Source organism: Excalfactoria chinensis, chromosome 2 (genome assembly GCF_039878825.1).
Source record: "Excalfactoria chinensis isolate bCotChi1 chromosome 2, bCotChi1.hap2, whole genome shotgun sequence".
NCBI lineage: Eukaryota > Metazoa > Chordata > Aves > Galliformes > Phasianidae > Excalfactoria > Excalfactoria chinensis.
Genome location: NC_092826.1, coordinates 70,198,821 through 70,221,766, shown reverse-complemented (window position 1 = coordinate 70,221,766; position 22,946 = coordinate 70,198,821). Strand labels below are relative to the sequence as shown.

The 22,946-nt window shown below is 39.5% G+C and overlaps 1 protein-coding gene across 1 annotated transcript in view; it reads left to right on the top strand.

The window, feature by feature from the left end:
* Nucleotides 1–22,946, top strand: part of MYO10 (myosin X) — a 147,191-nt gene that overhangs the window by 54,731 nt on the left and 69,514 nt on the right. The window contains exons 3-4 of the mRNA XM_072328984.1: nt 6,641–6,799; nt 22,698–22,885. Of these exons, the coding sequence (XP_072185085.1) occupies nt 6,641–6,799; nt 22,698–22,885 (347 nt within the window). The remainder of the gene's footprint in view (nt 1–6,640; nt 6,800–22,697; nt 22,886–22,946) is intronic.

Sequence of the window (22,946 nt, the reverse complement as noted above, 5' to 3'; positions counted from 1 at the left end):
GTATTTATAGGTGGGTGGACTTTTTAAAAATGAAGCTTTGTAGTGTCTTCAGATGCGGAGAGCTGTAGGTCATGCAAGGTCGTTTGAGAAGAAATTATAGGTGCACTTCTTTTCTCATTGGAATTAGTATGGACTGCCTAGAGGCTTGCTGCAGTATAATCTGGGTAAAATCAATGTGTTTAATTTGAATTAAATTTCTTTATTGTCTGTATAGGCAAGCTCAATTGAAGGGTCATGATCACTGAACCTGTAATTGGGTGCTTGTTTGTACTTGGTAGTAGAGCTTGTCTGTGAAAGGAGATAGGTTGTGTGTGGAATAAATGGTCTTGAAATAGTGCTTGCAGAATAGACATTAGGTGAGAAGTCTTGACCAGACCAGCTTACTGTTCTGGTGAACATGTAGGGAAAAAGCAAAGAAAAGCTCTACCACAGTGACAGCAGTGCTCACTGGCCTGGCAGCGTGCTTCCCCACACTCTGGAGTTCAGAGGCAAAAAGAGATGATTCTGTGTGGGGGAAAGGCTTGGAAGAGGAGAAGCTAAGGTTGAAAATTGTATGGACCTGAAGTGAGCAGAGAGTGAAAGCAAAACAGATAATTGTGCAGAACTCTGTGTTGCTTATCTGGTGTGGTAGATCCAACAATGGGCAGAGAGAGAATCCAGACATAGAACCACAGAATTGCTCAGGTTGGAAAAGACCTTAAAGATCATTAAGTCCAACCACAAGGAAACCATACTACCCTAACTCTAACAACCCTCTGCTAAATTGTGTCCCTGAACACCACATCCAAATGGTTTTTAAACACATCCAGGGATGGTGACTCAACCCCCTCCTTGGCTTCTCACTGGGAAAGGAAGGCGGGGAATGGAGTGACTCCTAGGGTAGGTAGGGAGGAATTTTGTAAAATGGGAACAAAAAGAAACTGTCAGTAACTTGTGTATGGGATATTTGCCTGAAGGAAAGGCCACTGTTAGTGTTACAATGGTAACAAAATCAGTGTAGTTAGTAATATTCTTTTTCTTGACATAAAAGGCCTATTTAATTTTTCTCCATTGTTTAATAGATAATAAACATCTTCATAACTTCCTCTTGTTTTGAGAAAGATTAAATTATATTGTATCAAAGCAAGCCTTGTGCACTGGTACATCTTGTTGCCTGATAGATTGTTTTGGGACAACGGGATCAATGTCTAAGGTCAGATGTTACAGAGAAACATTAAGTTATTGGATAGAAGCATCACTTGGGTCGCGCTGTTATCTTACTGACAGTAGAATGACAATGTTAATTTGCTTTATGTTTGGTATTAAGTTGCTTTTGAGTTGTGTGAACACCTCCTTGTCCTGTATCTAAAGCAAGCACTTAACCGGTAGCTCTCTCCAGGAAAAAAAGTAAACCATTAGATTTTTATTTTTGTTTTCAATCTCCAGGTCCTTGAGCTTTTAATGATTTATTTTTCTCTTTGGAATGCTGAATTCAGCAATTTTAATGTGAACTCAAGTCTTCTTGTTTCTGTTTGGAGTCATGTTTAAAAAGGTCTTGCAAGATTTATTGCATTCTTCTAACTTCTAAACAAGAGGGAAACACAAATGATGGTCCTTGATACAGACTAATAGCAGAGAATGAACAAAAGTCAATACTTTTAACTGGTTTTCTGTGTGCAGAAGGTATAGGTAGGCTCATTTCTGCCTTTAAATAAAAAATCTTAGAGAAATCTCTCTAAAATGATGAAGATTCTGTCATAACTCAAATACTTATTTGTTGACTAGGAACATTTTAGCATACTTCTGGCCTTCTTCCCATCCAGTATTGTTCGTCAGTGTCAAACTAAACACACAGCTGCCATGTGAAAACCACCCTGAGGGACTTGATGGTGTATTGGCTGTGTACAGGCTGGGAAGCCCTGAGTGTGACTTGTTGCTTTTGCAAGAAGTGAGGATTGTGTGCTTTTTGATGTGCTTTAACTCAGCACTTAATTCAGCATTATTGTAAATTCACTTGACTCAGCTGTTGTGAAATCCCTTGATAATGATTAATGCTCTTATTCAAGCAGGTATTTTTGTCACTTGGCATCATGTCATGAAATGACACAGCGAGAGAGAAAGCTTGTGTGCTCCTGCCATTGAGTATCTGCTCTAGCATTCTTTCCTGGTGTTAATAAATTGCATTTACAAATTAAATCTTTTATCCAGACATATTTTTCATTAGATTTTGAGCTCAGGCCTGGTTTCTATGTGTAGAAAATAAATTAGATATTGTTTTTTGTGTACTGTTTTCCCTTTAAGGGAATACTGGAAGGACTTATTTTTTCTCACACCAGGTTGCTTGCACAGGATAAAAATGTCATTTTCAATGTAAAGAAGTGAGAAATAATAAGGTCTTCATGTTGATTTTGTTGCTTTTTTAAAAATGTAAATGAAATTAATTGCAGTCATGTGCCTCCAACTCTTGATTTGTTGGTCACTTGTTTTCTTGATGTATTTCTCCAGCAAGTTCATGGGTAGTTTTAAGAATATGTTCATGTAAAATAACTGAATATAAAGACACAGATTTGCCTAATAAATGCTCACACATTGTGGATTACATTATGGCATTGCTGATGCAACAGTACTTATGAATATATACGATATTTACATACAGAAAATGTTCATCAAAATTATATTTTTATTTAATAAAGCCACAATTTTCTTTGTCTGCTTGTGTCTTAAAATGTGATTTAAGACCTGTTGGCTTTCTACATAGGGTCCCATATGAAGTGGTTTATTCTAAGGCATTCTGCTGCTTTGGAACAAGACCCTTTGCAAAATCTCAGCCACCAAAAACCCCTTTGCTCAGTGTTTACCTGCAATCTCATCCTCAATCCCACTATGCTGTTGGCAGTTCTGCGTCTTTCTGCAGTGCATCAGAGAGTGTCTTAACTGGTGTCTTTAGCAAAGAAAAGACACCATCAGATGTGCAGTGTGCACAGTGCTGGTCTTGCTCATGTCCTGGAAGTGTCTGTGTGCTGCCAAGAGTTCCTTCTAACTTTTTTTTTTTGGCCTGACGTGAAGGGCTGATGCTCTGATTTTAAGATGATGAGTTTGTTTTTCTGCTTGTTTTCCTTTCTCATCTGGGTAATACTTTTGGAAGCATGAATGCAGCTCTCACTCCAGGTCTTGACATTATGACTTAGGTCTGATGAGTACTGCTGGGAGCATGGTTATGAAGCAGGTGCATCTCGACGCTGCTCTGAGTATGGCCATGTCACAGCAAGGCTGATAAAGTGTACCATGTTTTGAAGAAAAGTGAATTGAGCTAATAATTCTGCTGAGTTCTAAATAAGTATGAATCAGAGCATGGGGATGTCTCATCAAAGTTTGGAAAATGGCTTTCATAACCATGCCAGTGTGTTTTGTTTTCACTCTTTCTGCATGTGACCCTATTTCTAATGTTCATTCACGTATTTCTGTACTCAGTTACCTGTCCGTTCAATATTTTTTCATTACTACTAGAGAAAGTAATCTAACTCAATAGCACAATTGCTCTCTTTCAGTCTTCAAGACTGTTAGTAGAGTGTTCCTCTAGCCTGCAGTTATGGTTGTTCTTTCAGTGAGCTATTGATATTTGGGCATATGATAGTTCCTGTCTGCCTTATTTTGGAATCCTACAGCAACTGTGGGAGCCTTTTTTTTTTTTGGTCACTTGGGGCCCATTCATTCCCTGGGCTTTCAGGTGGCTACTTGAAAGCAGTTGAGTCTGTTTTTTGTGTGTTCATCACAGTGGTAAGATAAGGCATGGTAAGGATACTCAAGCAGCTTAGATATGTTATGCTTTGTTCGTGAAGTACCATTTATTGGAGTTCATCTGGATTCGCTGTTTAGTCTTATGTTCCTTGAGTTTGTTCCTTCTGTTGTTGCTGTTTGTATTGCTCCTTCCTATCTCAACCTCTAATTTTCATTTCCGCAGTGACTTTGGGAGTTCTTATTTTGCATGCTCTCTTAGGGTTTAATTTATAGTTTTTCATATATTCAGCATGTTTGTTATCTTGGACCATTTATATCTTAAAAGGAAAGCAGTTTTTGCTGTAATTCTTATTTGTTTTACATTTCGTTCCAAGTTTCCTGTGTGCTTTTCTTGACCTTCCACAAATGCTGGCAAGATCCTTGAGGGTGGACACTGCTGAGCTCTGCCAGCTTGGTCTTTGTAAAGTTCAGGAGCCAACTTGGTTATCTTCCTTTTCTGCACACTGACCCCATTGAATAGCTCTCAGTTTTTATTTCCTGAGGATTTCATCTGCTGTAATATTTCATAGTGTGACCTTCTAATTAGTAACGTTAAAGTTCAAGGCAGCCTTTTCACATACATATCCTAATAAAAGCATTAGTCAAGATAAAAAAAAAAACAAAGCAAGCTTTTCAGGGCTCGAGCAGCAGGGCTACCAAGAGCCCATTTGAAGGACATGAGGTCTATGCATGTGATTTTGTTGCCCTCATCTAATGGCTTTGATGTTAGATGATTTTGATGAAGTTTTACAGTGGAGTTAGGGAATCTGAAGGATGCGTGGTTCTGATGAAAGTAAAACATAGGGAAGAGATGGTTGTTTTTTCCGGTCTTGGGGACAGCCACTGAGCTCAGTCAGTGTCTTTTCTAGCTGGTTGATAAGGAAACATAGAGGAACATTTAAGAATCAGCTCCCAGAAACATTTCCACATCTAAACAAGAATGCAATGTGTGGAAGAGCTGGAAGTATGAGAAAGATGAACCTGAGCGAGAGAAAACTGTGGTTTAGAATGCAAAGGATGCATCTGTGAAGACAGTCTTAAGTCATTCTGCCATGTGCAGGTCAATTGTTTTATTATTTTCCTTGGAGAAGTTTCATCAATATCAGTAAACTTGCTTAGTGATGTATGGAATGCTCTGCATACCCTATTAACCTCTGCATCATATGTCAAAGACTAGATATCACAAGTATGAAAATCCTCCCCCTAAAAATAATGTTTTGTTTCCTTTCTCTGTTCGTATGACCTGTGCTTCCCACTGATATTTGCACAGCCTTTCAGAATTTGTTAGGAATTTGTCCCCTCTATTTTCTTTTTCCCTGGTATACTTTCTTTTGGTATGAATGACAGCTCTAACTGTTCAAATGTCCGTGCCAACATTTGATATATTCAGTGTGGGATATGATCTCAGTGAACAGATTTCATCAGGCAATTCTCCTCAGTCAGCTGGTGGGTTATCCTACCCAAAACTTCAGTGTTAAGTCTGTTCTGCATTCCGCCCGTTGCTCCTTCAGTTTCTTTTTCCCATTTGTCTCAGCAAGACAGGCAAAATCATGCAGCAATAAGTGTTAAGAATCTATTTTCCTGAATGTTGTTCCTTGATTACTCTATTGCCCTTGTTCAGCCTTTTATTAGCAGGTGCATACATATGTTTTTATTTGGAAAAACATTTGATGGGTTTTCATTCCTGAGCAGAACCTTTCTTTTCTATAATGCTGCGTAATCCCCAGCCTGTACGGGCAGTCCTGCAGCGCTCATAAACAACCAAGCTGCTGCTTATTGCACTCTTTCAGTGGGTTTTTTAAATATTATTTCAAAGGATTTGGGAAGATTTGTTTTTTTAGTGTTCCACATTATTAAAATATTTGCATTAACACCCTGACCTACTTTTGTAGTTTGCAGTGATGACATTTGCAGGGACCGGTGTTGCCAAAGTAGCATTGCCTGTGAGATGCAGGCATATGTCTATAAGGATGAGTTGCCAAGATGTAAATCAACAGGAAATGGGAAGCTGTGTTGCTAAGCAATTGGTTTATAACCTTCAGCGATGTCGGTGTTCCTGAAAGTTTGTTTAACTAGTTTGGGGATATGTACAACTCTTGAGTGTACTTTTGATAGCTTTACAAAAGATATGTAGAAGTGTTCTATGGCAGTATTTGAATTATGGCTTTTAAAGGGCTTTTACTGTTCATTTGTAGCCTCTGAAGGAAGGTGCCTCTGAAATTTATCTTCAAAGTACATTAATTATAAATTAGCGCAGCCTTTTCCAACCTCCACTTTGAAATACTTGCTGTGTGGTGAACTTAGTGTGCTAATTACATTAGGAAGCATGACCTAACTTGGTAGCAATCCTTATCAGAGAACTGGATGAAAACGTTTAACATCTAAGTTGTTTTCTGATGAAATACTAATGCTGGTAGCCTGTTTGATCCATATATATATATTATTTTTTTTCCTGTTTTGCAGCATAAAACATTTTTCGCCAAAGGAATTGGAGTTTAAGTGAGGTGTACTATAAGGAGTTTAAAATTATCTTTTGTTCGTTGGCCTTAGATTTTTGGAGAATGATTATTTGCTTATTTTATTCTTCATCTAATAAAGTAGTACCGTCATCCATTGTAAAACTTGATTTCTTTGGCTTAGAAAAAAACCTTTGTCCTCAGTGTATTGTCAGTACATTATAGTTTTCTATGTCCCCTGTGAATGTGTTTGGGGCTTTAATTATTGTGAAAGAAGCCTGAGAAGAAGGTGTGAATGGCAGAATATAACTTTTTGCAAGTCTGCTCATTGATGAACTGTATAGGGAATATGAGTTTGTGTAAAAGCTTCTTCCTCAGAGAAGAGTTTTTGAGAGCGTTCTCTATTATTTATTTTTTAACTCTTTCAGGTATTCACCTATAAACAGAGCACCATCACTCACCAAAAAGTAACGCCTATGCATCAGACAAGTGTGGAGAGTGTGGAAGACATGGCAGCACTAGTAGATCTCCATGAAGGCTCCATTATGCATAACTTATTCCAGCGATATCAGCAAGATAAAATCTATGTAAGTTTCTTCTAAATTTAAGTAAAATATCCAGAGCCAATGTTTTCATTTGTCTAACTGCTATGTGTTTTGAAGTTCTGCGGTATCTCCCTTCTTAACATTCTCCAGTTCTTTGTGCATCTTCAGAGAGTTGAAGCTTGCCTTGTCTAGGGACTTCTTATCAGTCATAGTAGGAGGCGGTAGCTCGGGGGTGTCAAGGTGCTCCCTGGCAAGCCTCAAAAAAACACTATACTACATATACTTTTTTACACTTGCATTGGCAGGGTTGTTTGTAGGAGTCTTTTTTTTTTCTTACCTCCTTTAGCCTCCTTGTTTCAACGTTATATGCTGTGTACATCACTGGAAACAATGCAGAGGGACTTAGCCTGCAACTGTCATTTGGAGGTCCAAGGTCCACTTGTGGCCAACATCACAGTTATAATAGAAAGGGTATTATGATCATCAAGCAGAGAACCTGTGTCATTAAATAAAGTTTTGGGTATGTGAAAGCAGGCAACTGTTTAGGAAACAAACAAACTAAGAATTAGTCAATACTATTTTCTCAGCTCTATAATGATTGTGATTAGGTTAACCTGCTCTTTAAATAATGTATTAGTCTTGGTTGGATTAGGTACTAATCTTTCTGGTATCTAGAAGCACACTTAATATGGGAAAGATACAGGAAATAGAAGTAGCTGTTCCGGGTTGTGAAATCTCACTTTTCAGTTGTTCAGTGGTTGCTTTTTTGTTGTTGTTTGTTTTTAATAATACTTCACAGAAAAAAGAAAAAAGATGTTTGAATAGTCTTTGTGGATCTTTGCTTTGGCCATATACATACTTTATTCAAAACTTCAGCTGATAAGTTCAGCTTCTTCGTTCTTAAAAATTAACATATCTTAATGTGAAAATTTTCCATTATTTATAAATTTGTTTATGACAGAAAAAAAGGGCAAAAGGAAGCCCTCTTCCTTTGTAAGATACCTTTAATTGGGCTTGTACTGAGAACCCTACATTTTGAGGTAGTTCTCTATAATAGGAGATTATTATGCTATATTATATTATACTATATTTATATTATTATATTTTAAGTAGTCTTTATCATTTTTTCTTCTGAAAATGAATGGACTATTTTTCCTTTGAGAAGAAACAGTGGACAAAAAATGAACAGCATATGTGAGCAACCCCACAGGAAATAAAAGGAGAACTTTTGAGAAAAGTTTAATCTTCTGTTGGCATTGTTAGATTAGACTGTAACACTTAGTATGTGTAAAAGTTTAAACAGAAAAGTTTTCTGAGCAATTAGACGCAGTGGGATGTGGATTTTAGCCTTTTCTATTTTATCAAGTGTGTGTACAGAAGGGGGTGATGTTCTGAAGAGGCAAAAAATATCCTTGTTTTGAAGAGACATGTCTTAGTTTATGTCCCAGCTTGTCACAACAAGCTTAGGATATTCTGATACTTGGTGCTCAGTGTGGTGTATGTTTCTAGACAAACAGGTTTATTTGCTGTTTGTGATGGCAGATCTTGATTGATTGAATAAAGGTGATTGGAAAAAACAGGTGTATTTTGAATTGCATATGAAAGAGTCTCTGTTGTCCCGTATGTGTAACCAGGGATGATGTAAGAACTCTCCTGGTTGGTTCCCTCAGTCTTGCTGTGCCAATATCAGTAGATTAGTGGGACAGAACTCCAGGAATAGAAACCCTGAGAAAAGCAGATTAAATAGTTGACATAATTTTATGAGAACTTTATCAATTTATAAGCATATTTTTTAGGAGGTAGCATTATTTGTGTGCCTCCAGTGGCGCAGTGGTAGAATTGCTGCTTGCAACACCAGAGGCCCGGGGCTCGAATCCCCCTGTGGCGCAAGTGGCAGAAATGCTGCTCTGCTACACAGAAGGGCTCGAATCCTGGGAGTTGGACTCGATGATCTCTAAGGTCCCTTCCAACTCGCACGATACTATAATACTATGATATGATACTATGATTATCTGAAGAATCTGTGAAACTGACCATGTCTGTTCAGACCAGAACCACTTAACTGTACTGAACTGTTTGGTTATATTTCAATGGTGGTTTCTTGCTGTTTTTTTGTTGTTTGTTTAAGAGAGGGGGACTAGAAGGTGCATTAGCCTTACCTTTGTTAAACACACAATTACAGCCAGCTGAAGAAATGATTTTCCTTGCCTTTCTTCTCTGGGACTAGAATGGTTCTTATACAGGGCAGTGCATTGCATGCCCAAACCCACTGCATGCCAGAAGCAAAACTTTCCAGATTGAACATTTGTCTTCTCTCTTCCCTCCAAAAAGTCTTCTCCTGTGGCCAGTAATTGCTTCATCACTGAAGCGCACACACTGTGTCATGTATCCACGTAAGCACCTTGCTTGTATCTGTCCCTTGTACAGTAGGGATAAATTAGGAATACGTGTGCCCTTCTGCACTTTGAGCAGAGGAGCTAGTCATCCCTGTGGGAAAATTTCTTCCCATCACTGAATAAAACCAACCTATAACTGCCATATTTTGCTTTTACAGATGCTTATCGTGGTCTCTCTGTTTACTTTACCCCTGTTCGCCCCCTTGCCCACCTCATGACTGAGGGGAAAAGTGTACTTTGTGGCTTTTTAATTTACTAGTAGTATTGCAAACATATCTGTATAATTCTTGAGTTTAGCAATGAAGAATGCACTATTAGGGTGTAAGTTAGGAGGTTTGCTTTTCCAAACAAATATAAAAAAATGGTATGAAGTGCAATACACTAAATTGTGGTGTAAAGTATTTCTTTGAACTTTTTTAGAAATATAGAAGAAGCAATTTAAAAGAAATTTAAACAGTTGCTTTCTCAAGAAGACATTATTTATGCAAGTCTTCCCCTGTTGTGGATTTGATGAGCTGTTTATCCAGAAATGAGCATTTCAGTAAATATCTTCAGATGTTAGAGATCAGTTTACTTTTCCTTTACTTAGTAACATTTTTTCCTCTTCATCTCACATAATCATACCCTTACTTCTAAACTCCCTGCCATTTCCTAATTAATGTACTATAAAATGTATTTGCTGTAGATGTCAAAGATTGTCAAACTTGTCAGTGACTTTCTTTGCTGCTGCCAACAGCTCCAGCTATAATGGTCAGCACAGGCTTTTCTTCCCTTTTTGGGTGGGTTGGGTGCTGTTGGGCTGGGTTTATTGATTTGGTCTGCAGACTGTTCATAGCATAAATGATGCCTGGCTTTGTACTTAACAAGCTGAGATATGTAGCTGAATCTGTGTTGTTAGTGAGAAGGTAAATGACAAAATTTGTTCTAATCCATGTGTAGCCATCTTTTTGTATCAGCATCAAGACTGTCAACATGGTTGTGATATTTTTTGTGTGGTTTTCTGTTTTTTTTTTAAAAAAAAAGTGCATGCTTTCCCCTTTTAGTCTGTGAGACACACAGGCTTTATATCCTCCTACCAGATAGAATCATAGAATCATTAAGGTTGGAAAGACCAATAAGACCATCTAGTCCAGTAGTCAGTCCATGACAATCATACCACTAAAACACATCTCTTGGTGCCACATGTGCACATTCCTTGAACACTTCCAGAGACAGTTGCTCTACCACATCCCTGGGCAGACTGTTCCAATGTCTTACAACTCTTTCTGAAAAGAATATTTTCTTGTTATCCAACCCAAACCTTCTCCAGCAACACTTAAAGCCATTACTTCTAATCCTATCAGCATTACCTGAGATAAGAGGCCCACCTCCACCTTGCTACAACCTTCTTTCAGGGAGTCGTAGAGGGCAATAAGATCTCCTCAAAGCAGACTCCTGTCTAGAATTTTCTTTCTTAGGTTCCTTGATTAATAATGCTTTTATCTAAGAGCTTGCTTCTGGGTCACCACTGGAAAAAAGAACAAGGTTAGTATGCCAATGATGGGATCCTGGAGGAGTTCTGTTGCTACTCATTCTCCCATTTCATTGAATAGCTTGAGAGGGGAGGCTGAGCTTTTAGACAAGGTTTAATTCCTGTGTTCGGTTAGCTTGCGTGCCAGGCTGATGTGTGGAGAAATACAGAAAGATAAATATCAGTGTTAAAAGTGGAAAGTGCCCAAATTGGAAAATGGAGGCTTTTGTGAAGGCAAGTGAGAGATTTCCTTGCCTCTGAAGCCAAGCCAGCACTGGTCACATGGTGTGGAGAGGGGAAGTGCTGCGGCAGCTGTTCTTGTCACCAATGAAAGGAGACTTGTTTCTGAGCTGTCGATTCAAGCTTACTTTTAGTTAAATACACATCATGAGAGAGACTGACTTCATCTTGGAGACGATGCCATGAACCACATCATGTATGGATTGTACTACAGGACACACAAATTATGGTGTCTGAACTGGCTGTGGGAAGAGATGCTGTTCTCTTGTCTCTGTGGCCAGCGGTTAGGGGGTGGCGTAGGCAAGTGAATTAGAGAAGAGCAGATCAGAGAGCTAGAAAGTTTTTACTGAGGCAAGAATAGGCCTGAAAATAACTGCGCTATACTTCATGGACTGCCCTGCAGAGATTTCCAGTGCCAATTCAGCCCTCATTTGCCCATGTTCAGGCAACAAGCAAGTTCCAAAGCAGTTCACAGAATCACTGAATTGTAGGGGCTGGAAGAGGCCTGTAGGGATCATCAAGTCCAGCCTCCCTGACAAAGAAGGTTCCTTAGATCAGGTCACACGGGCACACATCCAAGCAGGTCTTGAATGTCTCCAGAGAAGGAGACTCCACAGCTTCCCTGGTCAGCCTGTTTCAGTGCTCTGTCACCCTCACCAGTTCTTTCACATATTGGTGTCGAACTTCCTATGCCCAAATTTATGGCCATTTCCCCTTGTTCTGTCCACACAGACCACTGAAAAGAGGTCGACCTTGTCTCTTTGACTCCCACACTGAAGATATTTATAAACATTAATCAGATCCCCTCTCTGTCTTCTTTTCTCAAGGCTGAACAGACTCAGGTCGCTTAGCCTTTCCTTGTGGGGGAGACACTCCTGGCCTTTATCATCTTTGTGGTCCTCCACTGGATGCTTTCCAGGAGATCTCTGGTTTTTTGGTTTTTTTACTGAGGAGCCCAGAACTGGATACAGTGCTCCAGGTGAGGCCTGACCAGGGCAGAGTAGAGGAGGAGGATTACCTCCCTTGACCTGCTGGCCATACTCATTTTAATGCACCCCAGGATCCCGCTGGCCTCTTGGCCACCAGGGCACACTGCTGGCTCATGGCACTTTACATTCTTTTTCCTGCTGAGTTAAGCTATGAAGTACCAGGTGGGTGCAATTCCCTTAGAAAGTGGTGTTTGTTCAACAAGTGCCATTTTATTTAGAGTAGAAATGTGCCCTTTTCCCAGAGGGGTATGCTGGGTGTGGCAGCCTCCAATGGGCTGGGCAGAGCTTCTTGGAGCAAGAGAAGTGTGTGGTGGCCAAGAAGGGCGAGGGAACGTAACCTATTTTTGCTCTGTTTCAAATTAGTATTGCAGTTAGCCCACCAATAATCACAACCATCTGTTTGGTGTGTGTGCATCTGTACAAAAACTTCTGTACCAGCCACGTAGGCATGTAGTGCTGTAGAAGCCGCATGCACGTTAGAAGAGGCTGGCTCTCTTCATCTCTTCAGCTGATGCAACAAACATGATGTAAATTGTATGAGAGAGCAAAATCTCTCTAATTCTTAAAAACAAACAGGCAAAAAACATGGTGTTAAGCTGGAAGAGTTGCCTTTTCTGACAAAGTGGCTTGCAGAATTTCTGGCTACTTCATTACCCTGAGTGCTCAGTTATCTGTACTTAAAATATATATTAATTTATTTATACATCAATTTTTAAAATCTATTTGTGTTCATTTGCTTTAGCAGCATGTCATTTGTTAAATCATTTAATTATTACATGTTTATCTCCCTCGCAGTCATGAGAGTGCCCTGAGGGGATCTAGTGGTTGTTTGTGCGATGTTTATCAATAGTCACTGTCGGGTTTTTCTGTTTGGGTTATTTTTTTTTTTCAGTTGTGTTTGCAGGCCAAGACACTTTAGTATCCAGGTCAGTTGCTGCCCCGTGACCTGTTTGTCTAGGGTTTTACATACTCATTTGTTTTTCAGTAAAGTAAAAGTATTTCAGATACAGTGTAATTGCTCTGTCAAAAGTGCTGTGTCAACAGAAGTGGATGCTGGTACATGTACTGGGAAAATCTCTGGCATGCTGAGGTACTGGATAATTAAATAAAGCAAGACAGATATAATTTATGGAGTTTGAAAGCATTCCTGTATGGATATCCTCTGCTGTGGACACGTTTCAGGTGGAGGCAGACAGACAGACAAAAGAAGATTAGTGAAAAACAGTAGCCCAAATGTATTTTATTAAAAAGATGAAAAGTGCTGTGATTGTTTTCTAAAGCAAAAGAGCTATGATGCGCTCCCTGCAGAAAATGGACCTTAACCAAAAGTGCATCAAGTACCTATACACCATCCAGGACAGCTGAACAACTGTGTAGCATGGGCCATTGACTAAGGAAGCGAAATTGCCACTTAAGCCACCTAGTAAGCAGTACTTCTGTCTTGTTTTTAGTAATGTTGTTAATTAACAAGAATAATTCTTGAAAAGAGGCCAGAACATTTCCTTGCTTCCACACAAACTGCGTTAGTAGTACTATCTTATGCACTTTGAAGCATATTTATGTTAATAGTCATACAATCACAGAATTGTAGAATGGATTAGGTTGGATGGGACCTTAAAGACCATCCAGTTCCAACCCCCTGATGAGGGCAGAGTTGCGACCCAGCAGATCAGGCTGCCCAGGGCCCCATCCAGCCTGGCCTTGAGTGCCTCCAGTGATGGGGCGCCCACAGCTTCTCTGGGCAGTTGTGCCCGGGCCTCACCACACCCCTGAGTGAAAAGTTTTTCCAATAACATCTGATCTAAATCTCCCCTTACATGTGCATTTGGGCCAAATCCATTGTTATTTCACTGCCTTTTAGAACTCAGTTTATTTTAGTTTTATCTACAAGCTAGATGTAGTTGCGCAGTTAAAAGTATCTGATACTGGAAATAGTTCCAGGTAATCACTTTGCAGGATCTACTGTTTGGTCACTGAGGAAACTACTGATTATTTAATTGCTGCACTTTCACAGAAGAGGAATTTAGAAGCCATGTTGATGAATTTCTGTGGTTTCTGTTAGGTTGTATCTTGTACTACTGCGGAGATGGGGTAATTGTCTTGACCAGATCCTTTAGTGAAGGTGCATGGAACAGTGCAGTTGCAAAGACTGCATGAAAAATGCCTATAGATAGCTGCTTAACCTCCATAATTAACATGTTATGCTTACACCCATCAGATAATGTTTTCGAAATGTAGTTCAGAGCGAGTTCCTGTCTCCAAGCATTAATTACAACTTCCATTTCACATCTGTTGTTGGAGAGCAGTAGACAAAATCTATACAAACACAGCAGGCTTTTAATTGGAAATCTAGTGGAATCTATTTCTGGTGATCATTATTTCTAAAAATGGTCAGTTAAGTAGATCAACAACTGTCTGCCAAAGGCCAATTACCATTATTTTGTTATCTTTTTTTTTTTTTTCTTTTGTGTACATACTAGAGGAAGACCATTGCTGTAATGACAGGAGTAAAAGTAAACAAATACCATCGATTGGTTAACCAAGCTTTCTTCTTTTTGGGTTCCTTCTTACTGATGGACTTGCTACACTGCTGCTAATAATAATAACTAAAAATGATGTTTGCCTGTACTCATTAATGAAAATACTGGGGATTTTTAAGGTGCGTCTTTTCAGATCTTAGTAAATGTTTTAGTCTGAGGTGTTTTGGTGAACATGGTATTACTAAAAAGGGAAGTACTCAGATCTGTGTAATTGCAGACACTATCATATATGCAATAGCTACACAAACAGTTTGCTATTAGGTAGATTTTTGTTATGGTTTATAACCAGTCAGGTACTTGTTGGTTACCTGCTGTCTATATGTGCTGCTATAGGGATCTTACCAGCTGTCCTCATTGTGCTGTTTCAGTGCGGGAGTAAGGAGGAAGAAGTCAAAGCTGTGTTAGAGCATCAAAAAGCCTTGCTCTTTGTGTCTGCTGTATGCCACTATTTTATTTTATTTTTTACATTGGGTCAGCTCGTAGAAGAATAAGTAATACATGCATAGTGAACAGGGTAAATTCCTGTTGAATCCCATGGGTTTTGAATGAGACCTTAGCCCACTTACTGATAACTACTGAAAACTGTGAAGTAGAAATATATAATCCTGTACAGGCCTTAGCATTGGTAATTGCACCACTGTTGTTTTCATAGATTTGAAGGATTGGCATTGTCTTTTCCACATCTTCGTTGAATGCCACTGGTAACTGTACGAGCTGAGAAGAACAGAATGTAGACTGATTTGCAGAATATTTTTTTAATTATTATTTTTTTAAATCGGAACTTTTGTAAATGGTACTGGATAGTTTTGCATTCATTTTTGTAGTGCTGGCAGGTAAATTTGGTCTCCTTTCTTCAAGGTCTGTTGCTCTCAAACATGTACAAAGAAGGGTAGGAATTTGAACTCTGAAACTTAAGTCACTTGTCTGTCACCAGCACATGTTTTCTTAGCACGAATTGGGCTTTGACTGTAAAGTGAGCTGCACAAAATTTACTGCTTATGCTGCACAGACCAACCGCCTTATTCACAAATTCCAGTAGTTTAAAAATAGAAAGGCTATGAACGACCAACTTAAGTTCAGACTGAATTACTTTTATAGCTGTTGTCTACCTGTGAAAGTGGACTGTTGATTTGTAGTCAGACCGTTGCTTTCGTTTGAAAAGATGTAATCCCTTTCTCACAGTTTCAACTGTTTCCTTTTGATGTCTGTCAGCATTTCCATTCAAATACCAATGGGGTCCAGGAGTTCCTTGTAGCAGATTTTTGGCTGCTACTACTGTTTGCCGTCTTAGTGGTAGGCCCCTGGCTATTTGACAGCAGTTCAGTGGCATGCAACAGATTACCTGGAATTCAGTTATTCTCATTTTAATTTCTTTTTTCATGCTCTTTTATAGCATAATTTGTGCTCTTCCTGCTTGCTGCAGTAAGGAGCTCTTTCTTATACAAAAGACTTTAAAACATGAAAGGATCATGAAAGTTTTGAAAATCTAGATAGATAGCAGTATGGAATATATTTGCAGGCAGAATGACATAGATCTCCACATTTATATCTTAAAAATATTCCTCCTGTCTTCTAGAGACTCTGATTTGGGGGATAACACTGACCAGAGTTTTTATTTTCATTTGCATGTATTTTATCTGAAAAGCCCCTTTATCTTACTAAGATTTTTGGTAGGAAAGAAGAACATTTCTATTCCTGGCTCGAGGGTTAATTAGACCTTCAGACAGCTTTGAAAAAATCATTTGAGCATTGTACAATAACAAAGCAGGAAGAACCAATTTGTGGCCGCAGGCCATTTGAAATGAAAAGCCATGGGGTCTCTACTCTGTATGGAGCCTTTTCTCATTTGAACTAGAGATCTCTTCATTAGAGCTAAGCTGTTCATTTATGCACACAGATTGCATATCACAGACTGTAGCAAACCTACAGTCACAGTCTGTATTGAAGCACATGAAAATGGCAAAAATCAATGTCTCATCCTGATCGAACACATCATTGTAATTCAGGAGGTCACCCCTTCACTTGGCCATGGTGAAGAAAGATTCTTGCATAAGTACTGGATGTTTTATGTAAAGTCTATGCACTATGTCACATAGTTGTTTATCCTGACACCCATTAGATAGGTGTACTACCTAGTAGAGATTCTCTTCTATTAGTCAGCAAAAAATGTGGTAAAAACAAGGAGACTCCATCCTTTTTCAACTGAGACACAAAAACATTGGTGAAACTGGTGATGTTCTTGAGTGTTCTTGAGGAAAGGTGTATATCTGATATCAGTATTATGGTCTTTTACACCAGAATGTTATTATTTTTGATACCTCTTGTATCAGTTTTTCTTTATATTGGTTTCACATTCTCCAGTTGGCTTTTGTCTTTTTTGGCTTTGAGGTAAATTTTTTTCTTCTTTAACACTTTGAATATACTTGGGCATTTCTTCAATGCTAGTTTAATTCCTGTACCCTCCAGTAAAATTCTTTGGAGATTCTGTAGTTATTGTACAGATCCTGAATAAAACTTGAGAAGTTACATGCGTATCTCCATCATCATAGAATTGTCTGTTTCACAGGAGAAATTTAATGGAAAAGCAAGGGGAAATTAAATTAGGAATGAGTCTTTTAATCTGTGAGGGGCTCACAGTGTCCTTCACCTACCCTGAGACTCCCCTTGAGTAAAGCTGAAAAAAACAGTTGCCTCTGCACACTGTTCTACTATTTCTGTTGATTGTTAAGGTGAGTAAAATCTTCTTCTTACTCTTAAGAAATAAATAGAAAGTTTTTTAAGTTTTAATTAGCTGTCTAAAACAAGGACACCATAAATGTGGAAGGTTGAAAGTTAGGGGAGTGTAGCATTAGCTTAGCATAGTGTAGAACTGGAAAGTAGCAGGACTGCAAAGCACCGCTGCTTTCCTGAAGTGGTAACATAGCCTTAGTCCTTGGAATGAGTTGGAAATGGGGTAGTGTTGCTTAAAGCTCAACACCAAGAGAAGCTTAAGATCACATGAACTGAATCAAAGGGTGAAAACAATGCAAAAGATTCATCTAAATGAGGATTCTGTTGCCCAACAGATGGTCTCTGATAATCTGAAATCATGTACAAATGTTCTGAAGCTATCCAGAATCTTACTATGAGCTGTGCCAATGAAAACGTGCATAAAGCCTGACTTTGAAAATGCTGAAATGGCTGATATTCCACAAATCTGATCTGTTCTTAGGACAGGAAGTAAAGGGACCATGAGGAAGGTGACTGGTAGAAGAGACTGAGGGATTCTATAGTGGATCACACCTCACAGTGCAGTTAGGGAGTGTGATTGTGTCTGAGAAAAGGCTTGCAGGAAACTGTGAGAGGGAGAACATTTAGCATGTGGGTCCTGAATGTAGGCAGCTGCCTGTTGGCAATTGAACTTAGTGATATTCTCTGTCTTGTTCTGGTTCTCATTAAAAGGTTCTCTCCTCAGAATACTGAGTTTCACATTTGTAACATGTCCTGTGTGTTTACAAACATGTCATTTTGCAGTCAGTTCCAAAGCTGACTTTGAGAAGAAGAAAGGAAAACTTAGAAGTCATGATGATGTGCGCACTGATGAGGAGCACAACAACAGGAGAAAGAAAAGCTGTTGTAAATTTGGGCTGTTGGAAACCCACCGTGAGTCACCAGACATGGTGAGGGCTGCAGAAGCCCAAGCATGTAGGGATGATTACAGAGTATGACATTTCTCTCAGAAAAATGGCTTGATTGGTTGGAAACATCTAAACTTGTAGTCTAGTCATTCAGCTTGATTATGGCTTTTGAGAAAGAAGTTTGGCTTCAGACATTTTAGCTTATAATTTAAGGAGAAAACTGGATTCCATCCCAGTGAAATGAACATGACACTATCTGAAATGTGAGGCTTTCTTACCACAGAGAGTATAAATCAAGACCCTACCATGAATAAGAGCATTAATTATCATCCTTTTTATGGCATGTGTGTGCCCCTTCTACTCCCTCCCCTAAAAAGCACACAAAAATGTGGTCCATTTGTCTTTCTCCATTCTATGCTGACGTGTATATGGTGGCTGATCTAGTTAACTTAGCTTCAATATCATGCAGTCATCAGTACAGTTAATCCTTTTACCTAGGGAACTGGAAACAATGGAGGCAGTGCCTACAGCATTGGGCAAATGCTTCCATTTGCAAATTTGGCACCCTGAAACCTCGAAGTTCAGTGTTGAAAAGCTACAGAAGTGTGACCGCTGTGTTGTGATCTGTCATGAACACTCTGGATTTTGAATGTGCTGTGGAAGCACAAGCATTGTAGTTGGGTGTTGTTACTGTAACCTTGATGACTTACAGGTATGAGAGTTGTGTGGAACAGAGATAAACATTCAACATATATTGCTGAATAAATTGTCAGGTTGATACTCCCATCAGTAATCAAACAAAACACAACCAACCTTGTCAGCTGGGATCCATTCCTTCAGTGACTCCAGCAGAGCTCCTCAAAACCAATCCAGAAACATACTTTTTGATGTGTCCGTAAATGTAATTGTGTTTTTGTAACAAACATAGATGTCTTTTTGTTCCCAAAGGAAAAAGTATGGGAAGTGCTCTGAAAAGAGAGTTGGCCTGGACAAAGTGGTTACTTAGTGTTAATGTGTATATCTGTTACAGAACATCTTAATCCTGTATTTGGTCAGTTCCATTGTTTCTAGTATCAAAAAAAGCAAAGTAGTAAAGAATATATTTATATTTGGTGTTAGTGAAGGAGCACAGTGATTGAAATTGAGGAATGTAGTCTCCTTGTGTCTGTTTCAATGGTGCAGCCAGTTTTAGCTTCAGATTAGCTTCAAATTGTTGATCAAAGACTTCTTTTGGGAGCAGCATGCAATGCCCTTTAGCAGAGTCCTCCTACCTTCTCACCCACCTTCCCTGCAGTGCTACATGCAAAACTTGAAATAATTCCTTTTCTTTTTATTTATTTATTTAAGAAGGAAAAATTGGGTGTCTCAGATGCTGAAAGTCTAGGAATTACAGAGGAGTACCTTGATGCAGGGGGTGAGCAGAGGTCATGAGAAAAACTGCATGTGATAAAACTGATGACCTTACATGGGAAAAGCATGCCTGCGTAAGATGTGGAGATCATTAAAGAGTTCTTGGGAACAGGAAAGCTATTGTGGAGATGCCCTGGTCTCGGCATAAGGGAGAAGGAGTGGAAGGTGGATGGTTGCTGGGCATGGAGCAAAAGGCTGATAAGATACACACAAAAAAGATAGTGTGAAGGGGAGAAGTTGAAGAGCAATGGTGGTCCTGATCTATAGAGTGTGTTTGGTTTATAGGATTAATGAAGTGATTGGGTAGTAGGGCAGTTTCCTTATCTGTTCCTTTCATGTGTAGGGATCCTGAAAAAAAAAAATTAAGGGAAATATCTTACTTTACTTTTGCCTTTTACTTAGAAAGCCTGAGATCCTGTGACGCCATCGTCCTACTGAATGTGTGGCTGAGAAGACAGGGTTTGAACTTCTAATTTTGAAAGTTTTCTTAGAGGACCAGCAAACAATCTCATTTGCTCTTTTTGTGTTAAAATGGGGAGCAGAAGCTTCTGTAGTTTGTGACCAGAAGTGTTCTGGGAAATCACAGAATCATAGAATGGCCTGGGTTGAAAGGAACCACAGCGATCATCCAGTGTAATATTTCAGTAAAAAATTCAAATGCAGAAAAGGAGGACAACATTTTAATTGATTAATCAAAGCGTGATTCAGGCTGAATTACTCAATTCTATTTATTTTTGGATACACATTTATTTATTACTGGTGATCTTATAATGAGTTATTACTGATTTAATCCGTAGCAGAAGAAAGAAGGTTTGTGATATAAACCCTACACAGTATTCCTTCAAAATTCCCCTCAGACTTTTTCAACAGAAAATCATCAGAAATTCTGTTTGTTTCCTTGTGCTCTGGCAGACACCTGAGTATTTCTCCTGTTCATAACTTCTTTGGAGTTTGAACTGCTTTCATTAAAGTAAGCAATTATTGACTGCAAGAATCAGATTAGAAACTGCAAAGAACAAAGTGAAAAATTAATTCATTCTCTTTTAAGCAAAGTGAAAGTGAAAATAACCTTTCTGCAGTTTCATCTGAACAGCTGCCTTGTGGTGGTAGCATAATAAAGTAATTCAGAGTTCCTGTCTCTGAGTGAACTGTTCTAATTTGCAATATGGATGATGCCTATTGCAGGAATAGCTCATGAGATAACTTGGCAGCGCTGCCTATTTTTTTGTATCTTAGCACCAGTTTAAGTTGATGCTAACGTGCTTGCACTTGTAAAACTGGAAAGCCTACCCTGAAAGCAAGCAGTCAAACTGGGAGGCTGATCAGGGCTTCCACGAGGACAGGAGGCAGAGTCCTGCACAGGAACAAGTGAGGTGAGCAGCCAGTAGCTGTCCTGTAGGGAGATGACCGTCTGATTGTGCCTCAGTCTCTGATTGCTGGGCTGGTAGAGATGCTGGCAGATGGAGGATCACCTTAAAATAAAAAATTAATGCACAGGTTGCTCTAAAATTAATGCCGCCTCCTTATTTTCATGGATACCATAACATCGGTGTTCATATGTTTGGAGGGGGATTATTTCCCTGTTTATCATGGCATCTCTTACAGTGGTGTGCATCAAGTCACTATTGTTACTTTTTAATAAGGCGTCAGTCAGACATTTAAATAAGGTAAAGGTGTGTATTGGCCTGTTGCAGTATTAGTGTAAATTTACAAAAAAAAATATATATATATATATACAAAACAAACACAACAAAGAAAACAAACAAAACCTCTTACAATGTTTCCCATGCAATCGGTGCTGAAATATTTATTGAACTGAGGAAGTTTGTTCCAGAGGTGATGATCCCGAGAATTTAAGCGGTTGTCTCGGTGCTGTAATTGCCCTGTGATACAATCTTGTGTTGAAATGGTATCTTTCCTCTAGATGAAACCTCATGAGCTATTGCACAGCGTGGCAGTTTTTATAGAACACATGGACTGAAAGTTCACAGCTCTGTAAAGTGTACTGGAGTTACAGTGAGGAGAAGTATTCCCATTGCATCTATTAGAATTGGCATAATTTCAAGGACATTTCTGTATTCCCTCAGCAAAGTTACTACTGTTCTGCTGCTTGAGTTGGGCCTGCCAGAGGATGAGCAGATGGATAATGGGAAATAAAACAGCATGGTAATGGTGAGGAAGGAGAGCTGATACACTGTGGTAATTACATATTAATTGAGGTGAAGAGGAGGGGGGGGGGGAGGGGGAGGCAGGTAGATGGGAAATGTAAATGCTCTGGGGACATGGAGAGAGAGGAAAGGAAGATGTGAGGAAGCTGACAGCCAGAGCCTTGGCAAGTGTACCCATGGAGGCTTTACTGGAGAAGGTGCTGAGGTGGAGACTGCCCTCTCTGGGTAAGGTGAATGCTGTGAACTTCGTAGCTGATTCCTGGTGGTGATGACGAGGTTGTCTGCTGACAAAGCATCTGTCTGTGTATGGGGACTAAGTTATAGAGCAGCAGTCCAGATCTTTGCGAGTGCACAGTAGGGCTGTTGGAGCCAGGTGTTAGCTTCTGGCATGTAACCCCAGAAAGAGTACTTAACAAAATGACATCATTGTCACAGTGGGAACCCCCCAACACACATCATGATAGATCAGTCCATTTTACATGCCCCATAAATGCACTGGAAATTCTGGAGATAATGTGCTTAATTTTATCTCCTGCCTCACTTAATATGATTATATTTGAAAAAATGTGTTCAATTGGCTAGAGAATAACTGTGAAGCAGGTGGAAAAGACAGAAGACAAACAGCACTGCAAGTAGACTGTTACACGTGATTAGGCATTACCACAGCTCAATGAGTTATGGCAGTGGGCACAAGCTACTACCTAAGTGGCTTTAACTGATGCGCTCTCTGATTACAATGGGATAGAAATGAATGCCTTCTCAGTTGCCACTGTGCTTCAAAGCAGTAGTAAATTTTTGTGTATGTGCAGGGATTTGTCAGCATCTGCCAGTTGATGTGTTTTCCTTAGGGCCTGTTACTCTGTAATGGGGCTGGTGTCTGCCATGTTGTCTGATGCTTATTTTCACCCTTCTGTTGCTCTTGTTCAAATGGGGAAACTACTCTCCACCCTTATCCAAACTCCATGAAGAGTGATACCGTTTTAGAAACGTGTTTGTTCTCCTTGATTTGTGAGGTTTATGATTCTGTTCCACCTCATGCCTAGTTACACCTTTGGTTTGTGTTCTTGCAGACGTACATTGGTTCCATAGTGGCCTCTGTGAACCCTTACAAGACCATCCCGGGCCTGTATGACTGTGCTGCCATGGAGCGATACAGCAAGCACCACATGGGAGAGATGGCACCTCACATCTTTGCTGTGGCGAATGAGTGCTACCGCTGCCTCTGGAAGCGTCATGACAACCAGTGTATCCTCATCAGGTAAATGGCTGCTGCTGTGATTATACCTGATTACCCCTGACACCGGACCTCTCAAAATTTA